The 23,268-nt window shown below is 40.2% G+C and overlaps 1 protein-coding gene across 1 annotated transcript; it reads left to right on the plus strand.

The window, feature by feature from the left end:
* The first annotated feature begins 19,507 nt into the window (after positions 1-19,507).
* On the plus strand, positions 19,508-23,249 carry LOC104459702 (protein-lysine methyltransferase METTL21C-like). Its single transcript, XM_010073446.1, has 4 exons — positions 19,508-19,661; positions 20,804-20,946; positions 22,467-22,584; positions 22,855-23,249. The coding sequence occupies exons 1-4, from the start codon at positions 19,508-19,510 to the stop codon at positions 23,247-23,249; spliced, it is 810 nt and encodes a 269-aa protein (XP_010071748.1).
* Positions 23,250-23,268: the final 19 nt, after the last annotated feature.

Raw genomic sequence — 23,268 nt, forward strand, 5'->3', positions numbered from 1 at the left:
ATATTTTATGTAATATATATTATATAAAAATTATACATATATTAGATATAATTATTTCCCTCTTTTACTTAACAGTTTCTGATTTTTCCTCCTCTGAATGAGGCAGGCTGTTGCTATCATGCTCTCTTTATGATTTCTAACTTGGCTTCTGCAATGAAATAAAAAACCAGTCCTCACTTTGCAAACATGTGGTCATGCTTCTTAAATGAAATGGTGTGATGCTCAGAGTACCAAGGCTGTAATTCAAGTTGCTGATCACAAACTGCCCAAGTCATTTTTCTTTCAGGATATTGCCTTGCTCTGAACCTGAAGATTGACTTACAATTTGGCGGGCCACCCAGGATATCTGTTACTGTTAGGAAGAGCAATTAGCAAGCACTGGCAAGGCATTCTCCTAAATAATAAGGCTCTATTGCTCACTGGTGAATTTAAACAAAAAGATAAGTATCACACACAACAAGGGTAGCTGTATGCATCTTTTTCCTCTGTTGTTTATTACTTATTGCTTAGTAGCAAATACACTACAGCTCACAGAACATCAAAATTCTTAAAACCAACAAATCAAAGATCCTTATTAAAGGAGCTTCTGAATATAGAAGCAAGTCTTCTCCTATTCAGAGCAGCATAGACAGATGTTAAATTAGAAGTGCAGAAGTAAATCTTTAAAACACTGAGAGTTAAGTATTATGTTTGCAGAAATTGTCCTCTTCAGCTGAGGCAATATTTGTTTTGTCAAACATTTTTTAAAAATTGAAAGTTTTTTTTGTTTTTTTTTTTAAGGGATTTTATGCTGCTTTGGCTATTTCCAGTTGACTATGGTGGCTTTGACTATCGCTGTCCTGGTCCCAGATAGCAGCTCGCTGAAATGAGCTGTACTACAAAGCTCAAATTCATCATGCCAATGTTGCTCTTTCAAGTTACATTTTATCACCAAGGTCTAAGGCAGTGAATAACTGGTCTCAAATTCTCCCATCAGCCGAGCAGCAGAGAAATTTTTGAGAAAAGTTTTCATAGTCAGACAACACACAAACCAGTGATAATGGCTTTATACAGAAGAAGAGTGGCAGATGCCACAGAGAATGCTCTTAGACAAGTCTTCTTGCATTTACAAGTGCACTACAGCACATCCAGCCTGCTAGATGGTAGCCTTTAGAAGAGAGCACTTAGCAGTTCGGTGTTGAAGGGGAGAGCTTGAAATGATGGAGTAGCTTGAGTGTGCATGGGGGAGTTGACAAGAGGGAGTGGAGGCAACCTTACCCTCGTTAGCAACATCGTAAACTACAGAGAGAGAATGTCCTTTCTCATGTTTCCTGCACAGATGCTGGAGATACTTCTTATTCTATAAAACTTTGCTGGATATAGCTCCGTTTGCAGGATCTCATTCCAGGTTTGAGGAGTGAGTACATTCTTGTCCGGTCTTCAGACTGATTCAGTTTGGAAAAAAAAAAACCCATGCCAAAGTTTCCTTCAGTGTGGTTCTCTGTCAGGATAGGTGTCTGCACCAGTGGGTGACAATCAACTTTTCAGTTTAGAAACAGTTTTGAAATTTAGTGGGTGTGAGAGTAGTGTATCTACCTATGCTTTTAATTTTTAAATGAACACTTTCCCTGTAATCTTGCTAAGAAGCACAGTTTAACTCAGAAGATACTCAACACTTACTGTTCCCTGTGAAACCTGTTGGCTCATAAGGGGTTGGAGCGACTTCTTGCTGTGAAAGTCACAGCCTAGAGAGGCACCAAGTGATACAGTAAGGTGGCAAGTGATCCCAGCTCATGCTCAAACACATTTGCAGTTGTCGTTCCACAAAGTGCTAATGTATATTTTTAATCTTATTGGATTTAAGGGGATTTGGAATGTCCTTAATGACTGTGCTACAGCTGAGTGATCTTCTGACTTGGAGGTTCAACCGGAGGCTGTACTAAAACAAACTGTGCAAACCTGCCCTCACCCTCACACCCAGGCCCTGCACCTGCAATCCACCGCTCATCACAGACTAGTGAAATGAAGACTGTGTCTCTTTGGTGGTCTTGAAGAGCAAACAAACGTCTGCCAGGAATTGTTTAGGTGTAGTTGCTCCTGCCTTGGCCTGGACGAATGGCCTTCTACAAGCAATTGGAACACAATTTTCTGAGATTTTTATGAAATGGTGCTACATGACAGTTAGACTATTAGATGGATGACAATTACAGCTTTTAGTCAGTAGCCAAAATTAAAAACAATTATATTAATTGTACAGATTTTCCTGTAGCTCTTAAACTTTTCCAAGTTTACCTAGATATCTTCCCCAAGAAAAGCAGATTGGAGAAAAGAGAATGTTTTCCTGTTGGGAAGAGAATCGTTTTCAGCTTACCGACTGAGAGGACATACTTTCCATCCCATTTTACCTGTTATTTCTCACAAGGGTTGACACAGACAGAAAAAGGTCTAAATCACAAATGGCAATTGTAAGCCCCACTTGGGCAGCTAAGTCCAAAATGTATATCCTGTGAATTCCACCCCCAGCTGCCGCTTGGCTCTGTCAAAATCTACCCTGTATCTCTGTTTCCATGGTAAAATCTCCATCTTGTCAGCTGCTGGCCATAGTTACAATTAGTCAAAACCAAATGCTTTTGTCTAAGCACAAGACCTGGTAGATTTCCCAAAGAGATGCTTTCCTATCTATTCCACCTTGCAAGGAGAAGACCTAAGTTTAAGTCCACCCCATACCTCATGTCATACTTTGCCAGGAAAGGTGGTACAGAGACAGTTACACCCCTAAATCATCTAACTTCAGATAAGAAGGGGCTTTCAATATCCTAACTCTTGTGATTTTTTTCAATGAGATACCTTTATTTTGGGGAATTAGGCTTATATTTTCTCTTAAAATTAGTATCTTGGCTCCTATGATAATTATCAGAGGTCTGGCTGAGCCTGGAGGATGATTCAGATGCCCTACCAGCACGGATGGTCTTCAGTTCCCTTAACGTTGGCTCCTCCTGCCATTTGATACTCCAGGATAGATGAGACATCTGCATGGGGCTGGCAGATATGACGCAAGATGGAGGAAGCCCATGTTCTTTTTGATGCAGGAACAGGATGCCAACCAGGATACTCCACACCACCTAAAATAGCATTAGACACCTGCTTTTAGGCAACTGAATCCTGGTTTTGGAAAGATTAATTACTTCTAGATTCATCGATTATACAGAATATATCTCTCTGGATAGGAGTGAGCTGAACTCCCATGTTGATGCCTATGTTTAGGTGCTCTCACCTGGAATGAGATCGCCTCCCCCAGCAGGATTAAGTGGCCAAAATATGGGTGTCTACTACAATCCTGGGTACCCCACCTGGACTCCAGCCACCACTGCAGGAGGGCGAGGGTCTCCCAGCAGTGCTGTGTCTTCTCCATCAGCCCCATACAATTACTCTGGACATGCTGAGGTGTCTCAGAGGGCTTTGGCCGCCTGTATTTAGGCCACTGCATCCTTCCTACAGTGTCCTGAAGATGGCTGGGAAGAGGCTGTCAGTACGCTCTGTGCCAGGGCCACTCTGATGTCCCTGGGCAGGGGAGAGCCAAAGCCTGCACTGATGTTGTTCACAAGACTTCTGTCACATCTGCTGGCTGTGGTGGCTTCACCGCTGGCTTGCAGGGGCAGCACCAATTCACTCTGTGCTGATTTTGTGCTACATACTGCTCCCTGGCTTGAAAAGCACATCGGAGGCTGATGACGAAATTTCCATTTTTTATCCTACAGTTCTCTGACCCTAGCAAAGAAATACAAACTGTGCCCTCTCCCACTAAGAGCACACATTATGGATCCCCCCAGCACTTTCTTACTAGTTAGAGCTGCACTGCTAGGCTTTTGTATTTTTACTGCCAACACAATCCTCAGCAGAGATTTGTGAACTTTACTTCAATATTCCGTGGTCTGAAATTATTTTTTGGTATCAGGATAGACTTTGCAGAATGGCACCATGGGTCTGAAGAATTCAAATAAGATTTATCATTGGAGTACAGAGGCTTTGTCTGCCCACCTCTTTGGGTGAGAACAAACTCTTCTGTGCTGCTGTGCACAGCAGTAACAGGGTAGAGAAAGCAGACAGCAAGAGAAATCTTGGCTTGTGACAGAGGGGCTAAACTAAAGAAACTAATGGGCATCATCCCCAGGCGAGGAAGGAGAGCTTGAATGTCTCACTGTACCTTTTTTAAGGTGTCTGACTTTGCAAAGAGATTTACTTGGCAAGTATATAGAATTGTCTTTGCATGTAAGTATGCTTAAATACCCTTGCTTGTGAGTGTGTCTTTCTCACACTGTTGTGTGACAGCAATTCATGTAGTCCTAATCTCTTATTTTATCTCAGTGAGCAGGTGTGAGGGCAACAAACTCCCTTCCAATAAACCCCTAACGCCATGTTGCCGTTTTGTGTTGGACGAGGAGTAGTGGGGATAAAAGGAAACCTTGGTGCCAAGATGATGAAAGGTTTCCACAACCATGTGAACAGTACAGGAGAGCAAAGATGACACTTGAACTCAGATGGGTTTGGGTAAACCTGTTATTTGAGATCCCTGAACCCCGTCCGTCCCAGCTGTTTCAAAAATGGAAGCTTTAAATTAACAGTTTGCCCAGGGACAGGCAATAAACATTTAGAGCATTTTTATATTTGCAGATAAATGTGAACTTAACTTCTCTCGTACTAAAATAGTAATTTAACTTAAGGGGATAATTTCTTCCCTCCCCCACCCACCAGCCAGTTTTCAAACTCAACTCACCTCATATAGTCCAAGGGATTCCCTGGCATCAAAATTCAGAAAAATAATTTTTTAATAAAAGAGCAGTTTTAGTGCAAACCAGGAGGCTAAAAGCACAGAAATATCCTGCATACATGTAGGGTTTCCAGGACACCAAATTGTCTTTCCCTGGTACCTGATTCAGTTGAACCAATTCACAAGTTATCACTGCTTGGGGATGAAAGAAATAGCAACTCCTTTAGACCAAAAAAAAAAATTCCTTCATTTGGTGTTTCAGAAACTTCTATAGCTATAGCGAGATTCTTGTAAATGGTCAGTTTGTAGAAAGGAGATGGGGACAGAGTTTATGCAGGGACAGCGTAAGGGTATGGGTTCTTCCACGGCCCCAGGCATGAGTCTGGACCATCGTCATTCCCTGGTGCTCTTGGCTTCTCGCCAACCCTGAACTATCCATGTTCAGCACATACTTGACTTCCAGTGGGATGAGTCTGCTCACAGTATTAAGATATTGGATTTCTTTGTTGGTGGTGCTTAAATACAGGTTTAAGACTTAGAGCACCATGTATTGCCCTAAGGCCAATTGGGGTGGTCCCTGAAAAGCAACCAGTTCCCATCATCAGCGTCAGTTACCAACAAATGACTAAAAAAAGGCCCTGCTTGGGGCAGGAGGGGACATGAGTAGTCACTCCTGTTGCCAGCCTGCAAACCTGGCACAGAATCAGCAAGGTGTGAACATCACCATGCTCCTGCATCCTCCCCAGTGCCTGCGTGACATTGTAGGATCTGGTCAGCAAGGACTGAAAAAAAAAAATTGTAAGTGCCTTTGCAATAGATAACTTTGCAAACACATAGCAGGACGACCAACATCTGGGCGAGAATTACGTCCATCAGCAATGGGCAGGCAAATCAGCCTTCTTGCTGCCTCCTGAAACCCCCAGATGCAGGAGGAACCCTCGGCTTCCAGCAGCAGAGGAGCTTTACTGAGAGGGGTGTGCAGGGTCCAGCACTGACCATGTTCTAATCCAAGTGATAAATCAGCAATGCTCCGAGCACCCACCTGCAAACATCTCACTCAGCATGGGAACAACAGGCAACCGTGGTCAAAGAGGGCACAGTTGCCTTAATGCATGCAGGTGCTGGATACACCCACAGTAATTAATAATACAGAAATAATGTGGTTAAAAGCTAGTGTTACCACACAGTTATGCAAGTCACAATTACATGAGCTGAGCCGTATTAATTACAACAAGTCTTGTTCACAGCAGACAATGTCTTTTGTCTCTGCTCCTGTCTTTTCCTTTTGGATAGATCATGCTTTAGACAGACTTTGCTAAAGATCAAGCTGCTACCAACTCAACCAAGATGACTGCCTGGAGTTGCTGAAATGTTAGATCAAGGACCTGGGTCAAACAGGACATGTTATTGTAAACAAGTCTCAAACTGCAGTTCTTGTTTATTTATTTTTTTTAAAGACTTTGTAGTTGGCAGTTGTTGCAGAGAAAAACCGCTCAGCTTACATGGTACTGCCACTAATCACATTCTTTAGAAGAGCTACATTGCAGAACAGGTGATAATTAAAACCAAAATAAGATTACAATACTTCTAAATGAATTTAATACCTCATGCAAGGATAACTGCATAGGAAAACATTTATTACATAGCATCCACAAATCCTGTTTCCATATGAAATAGCTGGAGAGGTTTCCTTGCAATCTTAGCAACACATTCCAGACTTTGACCAGAAAGAGAAATAACATGGCAGCATCCATAGAATGGCATGGTGTTCACGTGGGGATATGTGAATAAGAATTTCCCTGCAGAAAGGCATCACTCAGAACAGTGACAGAAGGGGTCACCTCTGTTCAGGCAGGTGTGAGCATTGCTCTCTGCCACCCAGGCACACAGGGGCAGAAAAGCAGCATGCCTGCCAGCAACAACAAGCTTACAGACAGGCAGGTTAAAGCTCTGGGACAGAGGAGAGGATGAGTGAGAGACATAAAACTGGGTTTGTAACACCAGATGTAATTGCCCGAGATTGCTACTGCTGTAGTGCTGGATTAGCCCCTGCTCTGTGGCAGGATACTGTTACCCAGGGCATACATTTCACTTGATGATAATTTCCTATGCAGCATGGCCACCCCTCCTCAGAGTTTTTGTTTGCACTGGAATGCTGCAGTCATGGTCCTTAAACAGCTTTTAAAATAATTGTCTTTTGTCCCAAGTAGGCTCAACTACTGAGACCCCGGCTCTCCGCCTGGGACCACATTCTCGGAGGTGACCAGGCCAACTGAGTATTTGCGGGGCCCATCACTGCCTTAAAATGCATGAAGCGATCCCTCGTCTTTTTGGTGGTGCTGGCGGGGAATAGTTTTAACCTTGCCGTAAGAGTTATCCCAAAATATCTTTTCTGAACAGCCTTGCAAAAGCTGCCGGGCAAATCTTTCATAGCTTTAAGTATTACTGGTACTTTCCAGATAACGTAATTCTACTTTCTCTGGGCCATTCCTAACATATTACATGTGCGCTGCATGACTGTCGAGGCAGCAGGACAACAAAAGGTTTGCCAAGACTGACTACCTCCCTGGAGCCGAGCTCCTGGGACTTCTCGCCTCGCACCTCCACAAAACATGCTGATATGGTTGGCGAAGCTGAGGAAACGTGCCAAGATCCACATGTCCGTCTGATAAAAAGAATGCCAAAACTCTCCCTTTGAACAGTCAGACTTTGCTTTACATCCCCAAAAGGCAGCAAAGCCCCATCTCTGCTTCTGCAGACCAAAACCAGGAGCTGGTTTCTATGTCCTAAAGAAATCACAACAGGTGTGTTGCCAGCAGCTTCCCCTGGAGTGAGTGAGGAAGGGCTTAATTATGACTTCTAACTGTCATAAGAAGAAAGCTATTTCTTAAATATCCAGATTGCAATCCTTTTAGGCTTTTATAGAGCAAAGTCAGTGTCCTATTGCTACTTAAGAGACAGCCAGGTTTGCCTGTGAAGCAGGTGCACAGCAAGATACAGCAGGTAAGTCAGCACTAAATTTACATTCCTTTTATAGCTCTGGACACCAGTTACAAAGGTGTGACGATAGATGTAGGTGCTTAATAGATTAAAAAAAAAAAATTAGTAGTGACTCAGGATTAAAGTCTGTAGTTCTTTCTTAGACAAGCCTGCTGAGCCTTCAAACAATATTCCACACTGCAGCATGCAGATGTTGATTCAATCCACTTCAAACCATCCCTTTCACACCCAAACTCATTCAAGAAATTAAAAAAAAAAAAGAAAAAAAAAAGAAAAAAAAGAAAAAGAAAGAAAAAAAGAAAAAAAGAAAAAAAGCACAATACCAAATGTACAAGAACCCTCTTACAGCTAAACCTGAGGAAACAAATATTATACTTCTCGCATACCAAGGCAAAAATCCCACTAACTCCAATGACATAGAAACTTACCTTCTAGTCACAATCTGACATTTTAACTATGGTTTTAATAATGTCATCAAGCCTGAGGACTAGTTCAGGCACAGATTTGCATTAGATCTTTGATCTACATGCAGAATTATTAAGGTAATGGACTTTCTATTGCCTTTTGTATTTGTACAGTTAAGCTCACACAAGGGCAGGTTTGTTAAAAAACACTGCATAAAGGTATCTGCCAAGTCAACAGAGACTCTTCCATATGATGCTTTTTATCAAGGCCAAGTTACTTCTAATAATTGTCTGCAAAGACTAATTTCTAAATAATTCCCGTTGCAAAACTAATTGCTTAATTGTAATGTTGCTTGTGCTACTCATCATTTTGAAATTACTTTAAATCAGTTTTTATCTTCCTTCTAGAGAAACACCAGATTTTTTCGCAAGTGGAAGAGAAGGAAGGAGACTCTTCAGTGGGATACCATTAATCAGTTCTCACATTCTTGTTACTCAGACATTTAATCATCTCTCACCACAACAAAACTCTCCCTGGCTTCAGCAGAATTTCATCCTAGGCAAATACTATTACAACAGGGCATAACTAAGTGTTCCCCACAAAAAAGGCTCTTAAAAAAAAGCCCTGCCAGTTTTATCTCTGTGTGGTGGTGACTGTAGTCAACCCAAGCCCGTAGCACTGTGAGTGCCGTGTTCATTCTTAGCACCACCAGCTGAAGCTGGTCCCTCGTTTGTGTGCATAGTAACCAGCCCCAAACAGAACAAGCAAAGGCAGCCCTGCTGTAAAACTTCCAGTTCGGTAAATTAAGACCATCACAATCTTTGCTCTATAAAAAGCCCTATGGAATAAGTTCAAGATTTCTTTCCTTGCCATAAGGAAAAAATAGCAGATGGCATCGAGTCCTTCCCTGAGCAACCAGCTGAGAAATGGCAGAGGGACTACAGGAGGTAAGACAACACCCTATGGCAGGGCAGAGGGCTCCTCAGCAAAGAGGTAAAAATCTTCCCAAGCTTTGACAGAGTTCAGATGAAAGTTCAGCAGATCTCCAAACAGGCAGGGTGGATATGCAGATGAGAAAGAGGTGGCACCAAGGGAAAAACCTGTCACTGTTAAAAACAGTGCTGTCCAAATACAGAGGACAACTAAGATTAATCAGGAAATTCAAACTAAAAAAAATCCCATTCAGATTTTGAAAAATTAACTATAGAAAGCTTGAAGACACCCCCAGAAATCACTGCTGAGGGGAGCAGATGTATGTGGGAGTTAATAAGCTGCAAAAAAATCCATGGGTGTGTTCTATTGCCTCTGCTGTCAATACGGGAGTATGAGGGCAAAGGAACTGGTTCACCCATGACTTCAGGCAGTCAAATGCACTTTTCCAGATCCAGCGGTGCCAGATGTTGTGCCTCCCTGTTCCTTCCACTGCCTTCCTTCTGCAGCTGTACCTCCCTAAACACTCTCCTTGTGAAAGTGTATCTAAATGACCTGTATTCATTCACATAACAGGTCTTTTCTATGATAGGAGACATACAGAAGCTGAACAAAAACCTCAATGACACAACAACAAACCCCTGTTACTTCTAGTATTACAGAGCATGTGCTTGAATAACACTCCAGGGCTCTTCACTTAAAGACAAGTGAAGGGAGGTCCTATTCAGACCACCCAAAGCCAAATTTTGACTCAGCTGTCTCCTTGGTTCTCCTGTGAGGCAGGAAGGGTGCTTGCTTAACAGGTGAGAGATCACAGAGTGGACACAAAGTACAGAACACATCTGTTCTCACACAAGCAAGGCTCTCAAGACAACACCAGAGCAGCCTAAGCCACAGAGAATGGCAAGATGATGGAAACACACAATCGTCCTATTCCTCACCATCTTGGTTCTTGCAGTTAGCCCAAATGATGCAGCACTGGTTTCCCCAAGATGTTTGCTACCAAGCTGCAGTGCCTGCGCTGCCAGGGAAGGAGCAAGCAGGCACTAAATGCATGGCACACAGTTAAGGGCAGTCAGGAGCCGCTGGCAGGGCAGGCGCAGCCTGGTGTCCCTCTTTTCAGCACAAAAGTTTGGAGTATTTCTTCATTCTTCCAAGCTCCTGAACATGAAGAGCCTCTATGGAGTAGCACTATTTTAAATGGGGTAGCACAATTTTAAATAATTACTTATCTGGCAACACTCTGCTTTGCTCCCTTCTTTGAGATGTGCGTGATCTCACTGTATGCACAAATAAGGTTAAGCCTGATTAACTTAACATGCAACATTAAATGAATTGAAGATGAAACAACTTTTTGTCCTGTTGTTTTAGACACCATTTCATATTTCACATACACACAGATTGCAGGAGAAATTTTTAAAGATGTAAACAGGAGCAGGCATTTTTTTTTCTGTGTTACAGACTGTGTTTGTCCATGCTATGAAACAGAAAACACACAAATAAACCTTTTATCCAAACAGCCCTTTCTGGGCATCCTGCTTTATATTCACAAACAGTTCTGCCCTCCCAATAAAATTAGCATGGCATGCAGATCATATGGTTGTTTATAAAAGACACCAATTCACACAGAAATAAGTTCCCAGAGCAGTTTATTGTTGAATGCTGTATTTAGGTATATAGCACACTACACGAGATGAACAGTGGTGAGACTTCTAACAGTTTACATCCAGGTCAAGAATTTAGGCAAAAATTTGAAATTATAGTCTTCTGACCTCTGCTGCAGTCAAAATAGTCAAAATATTGACAGCCTTTAGGAAGCCATATCCATCTCTTCGCATTAAGGAAGCCACCCACCTCAGCTAGGTCAGCAAAAGACGGCCAGTACCAAAGAGAAAGGATGTTGCTTTATAAAAACAATGAAAACAGTGGGTTTGGTTGGAGGATCACATTCTGTGTTGCTCTTCAGTTTTGGCTGCCCCTGATCGGGAAGGCCACCAGTATTAACCTTGGGTGTTAGTGACGTTAAGCTGAGGGTTCACCCCACAGCCACAGGAATAGAGAAAGAACCACAAAACTGCTGAAGATGCTAACCTGGACCAAGTTTCACTGTGCAGTTGTTTGTACTTCAGCAAACAGCAAAGGCCCTGTCAACACCATGCTGTAGACATTTAGCTGGCTGCTGACAGCAGTGAAGTCTCTGTGATTTGGAGAATGCAAACATGGTTTCCACATCCAGAAAAGCCCAGCAGATGCCTACAGCAATAAGGATGAGGAGAATCTGCTCTAGGATTGGGCCATTCTTTCTCAGTCATTCACTAGGCCATCCAGGACACTTAGCAAATCCTGCAGGAGCTCCAAGACTCTGAATGTTTCAGTTCAAGACTTGAGTTACACACCGAACACATGAGACAAACTCTGAATTTCTAGGGTGGAAAAATGACATTCCTTTTTTGTTGGTGTTTGTTTCTTTTCTTTTCCTCTCCTTATAAAAACACAACCGCCCCTTTATGTTTTTGATTCCTGACTGATATGCTTTGGAAAGGTATTTTTATATAGCTGTCTTTGGTGCCATTAAGATCTCCTTCCCAGGTGGTACTGAGTTAGAGGCTATCCCTGTGTATTTCCTTATAGTTGTCAGCACCGAATTTAATTTATCATATTATCACCTCTCATGTGTCAGAGATCCTTTCAGAACTCTCCAGCTTATTTTTGTTTTCACTGTCTTGAATAATTCCACGTTATTCTCACCACACTATTTTCTGCATTTCCCCTTAGCTTTTAGGAATGCAGTCACTAGCACAGCTCCCCATGGGACATTGTAAACCTGACCATTTATTGGCTCCTTGCTGTAACAAATTATTAAAACAAAAGATAACTCTCCCTTCTTAACCCAGCAAAGCTTAATTTCTGTAAGGATCTTCAGTGACTGACCTTATCAAAAGCTTGTGGAAATCCATGTACACTATTAAATGGAGGACCTTAAACCATATGCTTGTTGACACTTTCAAAGAACTTCTGAGACCTTCTTCCTTTTCCACACTATGCCTTATTATTTGCCAGCTAACAGCAACACTGCTGTTCCTCTCAGTCTGCCTAGTACAGATGTCAGACATCTACCCCACTGTTCTCTAGGTCCCTCCAAGATGCCCTTAGAAATATGCCTCACGTTTGTACAATTTCCTGTGCTTTGGTGTGAAGTCTACATTAAGCAGCAGGGACCACACTCTCGTTCAGGCCCGGCAATTTCACAGTTGAGTTCTGGGTAACTACTGTCTGGCCCTGGTGATTTGCGACTCCTGATTTCATTGATAAGAATATCTTCAACTTCTCTGCTTTAACTCTGTCTTCTTTTGAAACAAATCTGGCAGGCTTCTTGCTCCTGATGGGTTTAGAGAAGAGCTTAACATGTTCATACTTATTTCTCACCTTTAATTAAGGTTTTAATGGTTTTGCATCTAGCTTCCATTTTACACCAAACTTGTTACTATTAACAGCAGAGGAACTTTTAAATTTGTTTTAAATTTAAATCACTATATAATCCAATAAAATATAGTTCTACTCTGCCTATATATTCAAGAGGATCCTACTGCTGAGTTCAGTGACAGGCAGAACTAGGAAGAATACTCTTCCCAGCTTTCCTGGCAGTTTGGTAACACTAAAAAATTGGAAAAAGACCCACACCATTAGGTTTCATATAGCCAGACTTAAAACCCCCAAAACCCAACACAACTCACATTAAAAATAAATACGTTCTAAAAATATTTGAAGAGTTTTATTTACTTCATCATGTTTGGCAGCCTGCTGCATTTTGTCTTCCATGAATGGTCTAGACAGAAAAATTCCCACGAGTGTTTACAGAAACAAAAGCTAACTGAATAATTCAGAGCTTTGTGGAATTAGATGTTAATAACTGACATTTGTCCTTTTACACATAGAACTGAGGTGCTGCACTTCCCTCAGTCTGCCTATTCACTGAACTCTGGAGAAATTTTAATTCCATGGGGCTACATCTTGTGACAAGTCATTTTCAATGTTAAACAAGAAATGTTTGTCGAGAGACAGTAGCACAAGAAGCACTTATAGAAATTATATAGTAAATATGTCAACAACAGCTACAATTCAGAGTATCAGCGTTGCTTCCCATAACACTTAAGAAATTAAGCCATACCTATATGATTTGTAAATAATCTGTAACACTGTTCCTACAGTTATTATACCTTTTAGTTGCTTACACCAGAAACACAATATAGAGTAAGCCAGTTACTCTGATCTGATTTAAAAAATAAACTATTTGTGTTCAGCAGCAATCCCATTGCCAAGCTTAGGACGAAACTTTAACAGCAGCATTGGTCTAAGCTACATTCACCCCTGGTGACAAATGCAATAAATATGACATGGGAACGTGACTGCTAAAAAGACCATGTCTTTAAAATAGGCATGGCAGTCATCCCAACAGCAGCATATCTGCCTTTTTCTTTCTAATAACAGCTACTGACCTGGCTCGAGACCGCTCATTTGCACTACTTATGAAGTCAGGCGGGCCTGTGAAATGCAATGTTTACGATATCAACTTAATACAGTTAATATCTTAATACTAGGTCTCAAGTATAAAAAAAAGTGTCTAATAACGATCAGATTTCAGAGGAAACTGGTGAGTATTTGAATGAGCAGCCAAGCATTTCCTATACTTGCCATGACTACTGGTGACACGCAGTGGCTAATGTGTGACATGCATGGCTGCAGGGACAGAAAGGCTCCTTTTTTTTTCCTTTGTCACTCTTCAAGACAGCATTAAATGCATTCAAAAGCTGTTTATCCAAAGGTGAAAATGCCTATAAATTGAGTTAAAAATCTACATCCCCCTCACCATTATTTCTACTGCCAACCTTGTGTTGTTCATTAATTAGCCACGGGTTGTTTTCTAGCTTTATGACTTTCAAAGTTCCCTTGAAATTTTTCTACCTTCTAGTTGAATTTCTTTCTACAGAAACTTTTCCAAGGAGAGGGGAGGGCAGAAGGGCAGCAAAGTGGTAAATGCATATTCAACTCTCAAATTCTAGAAATGTGTAAGGAATACTTATTTGGTTTATCTCCAACATCTATAATATTTGTCTGTTTTAAAACAAGCAACTACAAGATTTTCTGATGAAAGTGTGATTTTCATGTTTGCACCACCTCTTTCAGTAGATGATAGTATTTCCTATGGTTACGACCTGCGCTATAGATGACAACAAAGCTGTTATTTCCTCAGGACTGTTAGTTCCACATACTCTCTCCATGACTCAGGACAGGGGCCGGTACCCAGAGCTTCCCCAGTCAGTCACTCAGCAGGGTAAGGAAGACTTGACCTTTTCCTGGCAGTAGGTGCTTCATGAACTTTTCTCTGCGTTTGGGCTACTGCCAAGTGGCCGCACACGTTATTTATGTGCTAGTTTGCCCATGGTAAGTTGCTCATTTCGGTCAGCACTGCCGACCACAAGGCGATCGCAGGGAACACAACCTACAAAAACGAAACAAGAGGTTGGAGGAAGCCAAGATTTTGTTTCTGAAGGTTGGTATGCTTGGGACTTGAAAACCCAAGAGCGTTTTAATTTTATACTGCAAATATGGAAGAGTTTAGTGTGACATAGTAAATTCTTCAAGCGCTGCCTGGTAATGTTACTCTAAATAGCCTGCAATCCCACTGGTCGGAGCAGAGAGTTACTCCTTCCAGGTGCATGCCTGTATAAAAACCTCTGGAGCGTGCATCTGCCCAGAGGAAGCTTCCCACGCCCTCTGTCACAGCAGGTACCTACACAGCTGTCTACCTAACCTTGTCTGATGTGCATTTGTGTTCTCTTCTAACTAACAAAGGAAATACGCTTGTCCGAATTCTTGTATTTCAGGTCAGCCAAGCTAGCTGATGAAATCCAGCTTAACCTAACCCCTACTACTTCGCGAGGAGTTACTATCGTTGCTGGTTTTCAGTATTTGGATTCATTTACCTGTGGACTCAAATATCATATAGGTTTATTATAGTGATGTTCCTAGTGCTGACATTTCCTTTATTTCCTAGCATTTATATTCATCTTTTTATAATTTTTTTATTTAGTGCCTGAGAACATGAGAAAATTGCACGAGCTCTAAGAAATGTGGATGTTTGCATACAGTATGAGAGTATGGCTAAGCCCTATCTCACAGAGAATACACTGCAATTGCATTTCCCATGTGAGCAAACTGGCTTTTGCCCAAATAATTCAGGCTAAAGCAGACTATGCTGTGTAACTGTGCAGAGGTGAGAGAAACACATTTCAGCAGAGTTGTGTTTACAGCTGAAGACCCAGTGACACAGTACTGCTCACTAACCTACTTGTCTTTTGGCCATGTTGCTACATTTGAAAAGGTCTTTCCAAGCAATGGATTTTGTAAGTTTAAGAGGCACAAAGTTTGCTCTTTTAGGGGATAAAAAGTTACCTTACCGTTTTTCGTCGTCTCACAATTTGCCCTTCAGTGTTTAATTACCCTGCTAACTTTATGTGACATTGTCAAATAGATATAATTTTATGAATTATTCTTTCTTCCTTCCTTAGGTTTGGAAGAAATAAAATGTGATTTTGAAGGTTGTTTGGTTCACAACAGTTTAAGACTGTTAATAAAGTCAGCGGGGGTTTTAAAACTTTGGAAAGCACAGAATTTAGATGATGATTTCCCTTTAGGATCATTCTGCAAAAATATCAGCTGCTAACATCCAAAAAGAGGCAACATTTCCTAAGGGAACAGATTTTGGTTTCAGTATTACTATATTAAATCAAAATATGTTTAGACATATACCAACCATTTTCAGTGAAACATGGATCAGAAAAATGCCAAAATTGTAGGAAGTGTCAGTATTTACAATTCTAGAAGCACAGCAGCAACTTGGCCATATTACACGTAGGGTACATAATAATGCAAACACCACCTATTCACAAATAGCTTACTCAATGCTCACCTGTATCTGTAGTCTTCATTTTAAAATGATAAAATAAAGCTGTGCATCTTTAAGGCCAAGATGCTAACATACCTGAATTCTTGAAATTGTAAGACTAAATCTGTTCTGTAGTTTGCAGCTAAAAAAATGCCTTACTTTTTACTCCAGTTTATATAATGTCATTAATAGCTACTGGAGTAGGCTATATATGCATATACATATATATGTTTATGCATATACATATATATATATGCATAAACAAAACCCAACAACACCTTTCTACTTTGCAAGTAGAAATTGTAGTATCTAGAAGCCCCGGGATAAACCAGAGCCCAGTGTGTTATGTTACATACAAATGCGAAGCACATAATCTTTATCCCCTCAGTTTTCCATCTAAGAACTCCGGCAGCTGATGGACTAAAGGACCACATCAGTCTCACCCCAGTATGACTGTAACCACGAGGTATCTTTTAGACCTCCTGATCATTTTAAGAAGGGATTTGATAAAAATGACAAAGCACCTTTATAAATATTTAAGCAGACACCTCTTTTAGAGGAGCTCAAAGGACAAAGCATGAGAAAGTACAGCAATTTTCATTTTGAAAATATAATGTAACATGTCTAATCTCATTTAGAATTCAGTCTTTACTGAATGAGTGATAATAGATAATAATCTCATGACCAGAGATGCAATTGTATTTACTGCAAGTACTTAACAATGGATCAACAAATATATATTTACTAAGCTTGTTTCCAAGTTATTTTGTGGTATTTGCTACTATGCAAAACCAACTAAAATTTTGACCTGTTGCAGTAAGAACTTACCTGAGCAAAGAAAAAAAATACAGAAGGATCACTTTCTACTCAACAGTTTACTCATTAAACAAACCTTTCTGTTTTTTACATAAAAGGGTATTGGACAATGCAAAGTTTCCCCCTCTCTTGTAATTTCAGGATTGGCCTTTCACAGTAGTACAGATTTCATGCTACAAGAGCCATACCTCCGCCCCCTCCCCCCACCAAAAAAAAACCACCAACCAAAGCCAAGCAACCAAAACCAAGCTTTGAATATGTAGTGCTTTGCTTGTTTAAACATGAAATGTTCAGAAGACTGTGTCTTCAAATAAGTGTTTTCTGGATGTAACCATCACCAGTTCTGACATTCCCTTTCCATTACACACCTTGCAAATTACGCAAGTCTTAATGTATTTTCCTAGAAATTTCTTAAAACATTAAAACATGACCAGATTTTATTCTGCTCAAGATATGAAAGAGGCATTGCTGAAAAGTTGAAGTAAACCTTTGGTTACATGAGACTGCATAGAAACCATTGCTGTCGCAAGGAGGCACACTTCAAGTGCAAAACATGAATAAAAATACCTTCACTCATATGCCAGAGAATGCTGTAACTGGAGTACTATCGTCAGTAAGCCTCTACAATAATCATATCTTGAATTATACACAAAAGGTGCATAGCCAGAACCTGTTACTAGCTAGATGGGGGCCCTCTGAGGAAAAAAAAATAAAATGCACAAATCAGTTTACTTAAAGCACTATCTTTTCTGAAACAGTACAAAATCACTGCCACGGCTGAACAAATGCAGTCAGAACAAAAATCTTGTCCTTGTGAATAAACAGAGTAGCAATAAGGAATATAAGAGGTATCAGTAAAACTGCAATGGTGTCAATATCATGTGTGCAAACAAACCATACACACAAGTCAGCAGTCACTCTGCTCCTTAAAAAAACTACCTGCTGAAGTTCCTGCTACTGCCAAGTCTCTCCCCCTTCTGGCCAGCATACCTAGAACAGCCTCCGGTGGTATGATGCAACACGTTGCAGTGCATACAGCTTCAGAGAGCAAACAAACATGTATTCTCAAGAACCAACAGAATAAGGCCAATTATGGATAAAAATGTAACACACTCCAGCCACCACGATATGTGGGAAGAGTGAACTTGTACAGTCTCTGACCAGAGCAAGCTATGAACCTTTTTATTTTCTCTTTATACAGACACGTGTGTGTGTGTATATATATATATACACACGCACACACACACACACGAGGACGCATATACATAGGTGCTATCACTGAAGAAAATTCTAGTTAAGCAAAAAGTTTCACTGGCATATTTCTCCCCAGGCAAATTTAGATACAGTCCTACCCCTGTTAGCTGGTATCAAGCAGTTCCTTTTTATGTTGGGTGCTGCTCTGTACATTGATGTCGTGGTTTAAACCCAGCTGGCCATTAGCACCACACAGCCGCTTGATCACTCCGTCCCCCGCAGCAGGATGGGGGAGGAGAATTGGAAGGGTAAAAGTGAGAAAACTCATGGGATGAGGTAAGAACGGTTTAATAACTGAAATAATAATAACAATAAATAATAATAATAATAATGCAAAGAAGAAAAAAATCCAAGAAAGACAAGTGATGCAGATGAAAACAACTGCTCATCACCAACTTATCGATGCCCAGCCAGTTCATGAGCAGCAGACCCCCTGCCAATCTTCCCCCTAGTTTTTTTGCTGAGCATGAATGACATCATATGGTATGGAATAGCCCTTTGGTCAGTTGGGGTCAGCTGTCCCAGCTGTGTCCCCTCCCAAATTCTGGTGCACTCCCAGCCCACTTGCTGGTGGGGTGGTGTGAGAAGCAGAAAAAGCCTTGACTCTGTGTAAGCACTGCTCAGCAATAACTAAAACATCCCTGTGTTATCAACACTGTTTCCAGCACAAATCCAAAACACAGCCACATACCAGCTACTATGAAGAAAATTAACTCCAGCCCAGCCCAAACCAGCACAACTGAAGATGCACAGTCATTCATAAAACATGCGTCCTCCAAAAAAGCCTACCAATTCGAACTTCTCATTGCAATTGTTTCCTGACTGCAATGTGCATACTCTGCAGTTCACTACATTTCAGGGTGATCCAAATAGCTGTTCTGCAGAAAAAGGCAGAAAAGAGAAGGCAAATGTATACAAAGAGACAAAATCAAGAGCACTTACCACAGCAAATTAACCAGTTTTATTGCAGGAATTACAAATCCAGAGTTCTTTGGGAAACAGTAAATTACAGAGATAAAAGTCATAGATATTAAGACAGTTCATCCTTCTCAGCTGTTACTTCAACTGATAGGACGACCATGCAAGTAGCTCACTGTTCTGACTGATCAATTCAGTGATATAATGCTAAAATTTTGCACAAGTGATAAACATGATAAAATAATAAATATTATAAACATGATAAAAATCTCTGATAGTATTACTGTGTTACCAGAAAGTGCTTGCAACAATGTCCAGTGGAGTGGGGATGTCACCTCTCATCATGGCTTCTTGGCCCTTCAACCCATCATTGAAAAATCCCCAAAACCAAAGTCCACCCAACCTACTCGCTTTTTCCAGTGTTTTCTAATACAGAGTGCCTGCAAGCTTTTACAACATTATTTTTCCCTTTTCATATCAGCTCTTTTGCCATGATCTCTGCACAGCAGCCACCGTTCCTGAACAAAATTCAGAGTGTAATGGACTGCCAAACCAAGGAAGAAGAAACCTGTGAAGAGCAAGATGACTACGAAAACTGCACTTGCAGCTCCAAGCGTGCATCATCAACAGCAGAATCTGACTCAGGTTTAATCCAATTTAAATACAGCAGTTGCTATGGCATGCTAGCATTTCATACTTTAACTTTTCTTAGTATTCAAATAATAGATGTCACCTTGTCACTTTTCCTTTTTATCTCTATTTTTTGCCCCATCATTTCCCCTTATGTATGTATTTATTATCAGATCAAATCTACAAAAAAAAAAGACTATCTCCATAATTAAGAAGTATGTTTAAAAGTGTCTCTGGATTTTATTTGGATATCTAAGAATTATTTCTCAATTACCATCAGAGATATGATTATAATATGAATTAATTGGGCTGGCACTGTTTAAGCTGTGGTATTACAAATTTCTACAGGCTAACCTGCTCAAACACCTACCAAGGACTCCAGACAGGCATCAGTTAAAATCCATGCAAGCCAGAGCAGTGTTTTTCTTTGCAGTTAATTTTTTATCATCTATGCACACCCTGCTAACAGGCTTCTAACAACAGCATGGTCATTCTGAACAGTGTCTTTGTTTTCCGTGAGATCATATGGAGCAGTTCAGCAGAGCTCTCCTGAAAAATCTAACTTATGATGAGACATGTTAGAACAACTGTAGTACTGACATTTGCTGAACTGCATCATGTATGTCAACAAAGTGTATCTCACAACCCCTCCTTTTGTGGAAAAATGGGTAAAAAATAACCACTAAAAAGAGTTAGGTTTTCTTCAGTGTAAGAGGTAAATCCTAAATCCTTCTTTTGTAAAAAAGAAGCTTAATGTTCTAATCTGTTGGCCCCACAAATGATAATTACAGCATACACCCGTACATGGCATACTCTTGCATAGTATGAACTATGGCATACCCCAAAATACAAGCTAACTCCTGAAATTCTTCTAGTTGTTATTAGCAGAGATATATATTTGAATTAGTAGATTTTTCCAAAAGGCTTATTTCTATCTGTAAATTGCCCATGCAAACACTGAGAATGCCAGGAAATGGCATTCTCCCTGGCCAGCTAGACCGTCCACTTCTGTACAGTCTCAAGGCCAACAGCCTGACAGCTTTCCTAGTCCATGTCCCTACATACTATTTTTGAAAAATACTTTTTACCTTTTAACAAGTTGCATATAAACACCTGCATATAAAAAAAACCCCCAAATTTTGTCTTTTCTCTCATAGATTCACCAGTAATTCTTAAAATACTACAGAACTGGGTTCCTAGAGTTTCACACTACTTTGATAAAGAGCACTACATGTACGTGGGCCACCAGATTGTCATTCAGGAGTCCATAGAACACTTTGGAGCCGTGGTGTGGCCAGGGGTAAGTACGTACTATGGCACCCAAAAAGCCGACATGACAGAAGAGTAAACCATGACAGTGGCACACGAATATTAAGGAAGCTTTCTAAGATTACACTTCTTACAGAGGAGGTTTCCCTATGCAGAACAAAGTTGTGAAGTACTTTAGCAGAAAGCTCTGCCTTAGACTAATTTGCCAGTTCACACTAAAAGAACCGTGGCACTGAAGTATTTGTAAATTAGATGCAGATACAAAAAAAAAAAAAAAAGAAAGCGAACTTGGGAAGAAGTTTTCAGCTTCCTCCATGTTTCCAGTCACTGCTGAGAAGTAAATAACCAGCAGTACAAAAAGGAGGCTGAAAAAGAAAATTGTGAGATTAAATAAAGGAGATTAAACCAATTAAATCTGCTTATTTTAAAGAACAGGCTGTAACAGTTCCATTGCAGTACAGAAAAACGTACTTGCAAACAGTTCTTCAGTCTTTGCTTCTTCTGCTCTTAAAAACAGAATCTATGTGGACTGAGAAAACTACCTTTGAGGGAGGAGAGGGTCAACTGATAAAGAAATGAAAATTAGGATTTCAAAATTTTTCAGATCCACATTTATTGAAAAAGGTCACAGAAAATGGCAGACAATTTCAAAACTATAATAGAGGAAAAGAAAGTGTATGGGCGAAACAGTATCTTATTCTGAAATGTCAGATCATCAGTTCTCACGTTAATCAGGTGTCAGAATGCAGATGGGAAAACCTTCCAAGAAAATCAAGAGGTTGCACAAATTGGACTGGTGATTCGCTAGCTGTCAGCTTTCCCAGAGCAGGTAGACAGTGTTGCATTACGTAAAGCACAGGAGTTAAAACAGTAACACAACTCTAAAGAAGAAAAGCAAAAGGGGGAAGTTGTTCCTTCAGCACCTGTTTATGTTGTTGATAAACAGTTGATTTATATTCTACTGATAAGATCATGACAAAGGTCTGATAAGCAGATGGTCTTCCATACAGTGCAGTGTTTTTTTTTTTTTTTTTAAGTTTATACTATTATTCATAGACAAGTGTTGGGATGTTAAATAACAATTTTTTAATATTGCCTTTGCAGAAAAAAACCCAGAAACAAAAAACCCCCAGTTTTCAAAAAATCTCTGCTGTAGCCTGAATCTACCTTACAATAGTGATAATAAACCATAACATTTATGATAATAAACCAGAACATTACTTTTTTACATATTGTTAATCCTCTTGTTTGCTGTTCTGACTGTACGGTTCACATCTAAACACTGCCTACCTTGACCTGTCAGAGGACTCACAGTGTATAGAAGTGTGAGGCAAATCCATGTCCCATAAACCTAAAACTAAAAATAAGCTGTTTATTTTTTTTTTAACATAAAAAAACAGGACACACCATAATTCTTTCCATATTACACTTTTATGTTACAGCCTTCAGTGTTTTTCTGTTGTATAAAAAAACCACCTGTATAAAATCATCTAATTAAATTTTGTGCAACTTACCTGCTACCCGCTTACGGAAATGTGTTAACCGTTTTAGGCACTGGCTTTATCTCAATATCTGGAATCAAATCAAGAACAATTCAACCTCAAAGACAAAAAAGTTTTGGAAATTGGCGCTGGAACAGGCTTGGTTTCCATTGTGGCCTGTATCTTAGGTTAGTAAATTTGTATTTCCTTTTGGATTTCTTGTGAAAGATTATCTACATCTGCCACTGTCACTTTAAGGCAAAGAAACAACAGTTGAAGTAAACTTTGTTTGTCACTGCTTTTTTAAAAATGAAAATTCTTGTGAAATACTGTTTTGTTAATAAAGCAGCCACCCTAGTTATTGGTGAAGGGGAAGCTGGCAGTTACACAGATAAAGTTTTATATATAAATGTTCAGCTACATACCTATGAATTGACACAAAGTCATGTTTTCTTTAGGAGCTTACGTTACAGCTACCGATATGCCTGAAGTTCTTGAAAATCTCTCATATAATATTTCAAGAAATACACAAAACATGAATACGCACAAACCTGAAGTGAGAAAACTGGTATGGGGAGAAGGCCTCAATGAAGACTTTCCTGTATCAACTTACCATTATGATTTCATACTGGCAACTGATGTTGTATACCATCATACAGCTTTGGACGCCCTGCTAGCAACAATGGTGTATTTTTGTAAGCCAGGAACAGTATTACTATGGGCAAACAAATTCAGATTCAGTACAGACTATGAATTTCTGGAAAAATTTTGCAATATATTTAACACGACCATTCTAGCAGAATTTCCAGAATCAAATGTCAAGCTGCTTAAAGCCACAGCAAGAGAGAATTAATTTTGATTTAATGGTAGCA

This window comes from Pterocles gutturalis, unplaced genomic scaffold, assembly GCF_000699245.1.
Source record: "Pterocles gutturalis isolate BGI_N339 unplaced genomic scaffold, ASM69924v1 scaffold18287, whole genome shotgun sequence".
NCBI lineage: Eukaryota > Metazoa > Chordata > Aves > Pterocliformes > Pteroclidae > Pterocles > Pterocles gutturalis.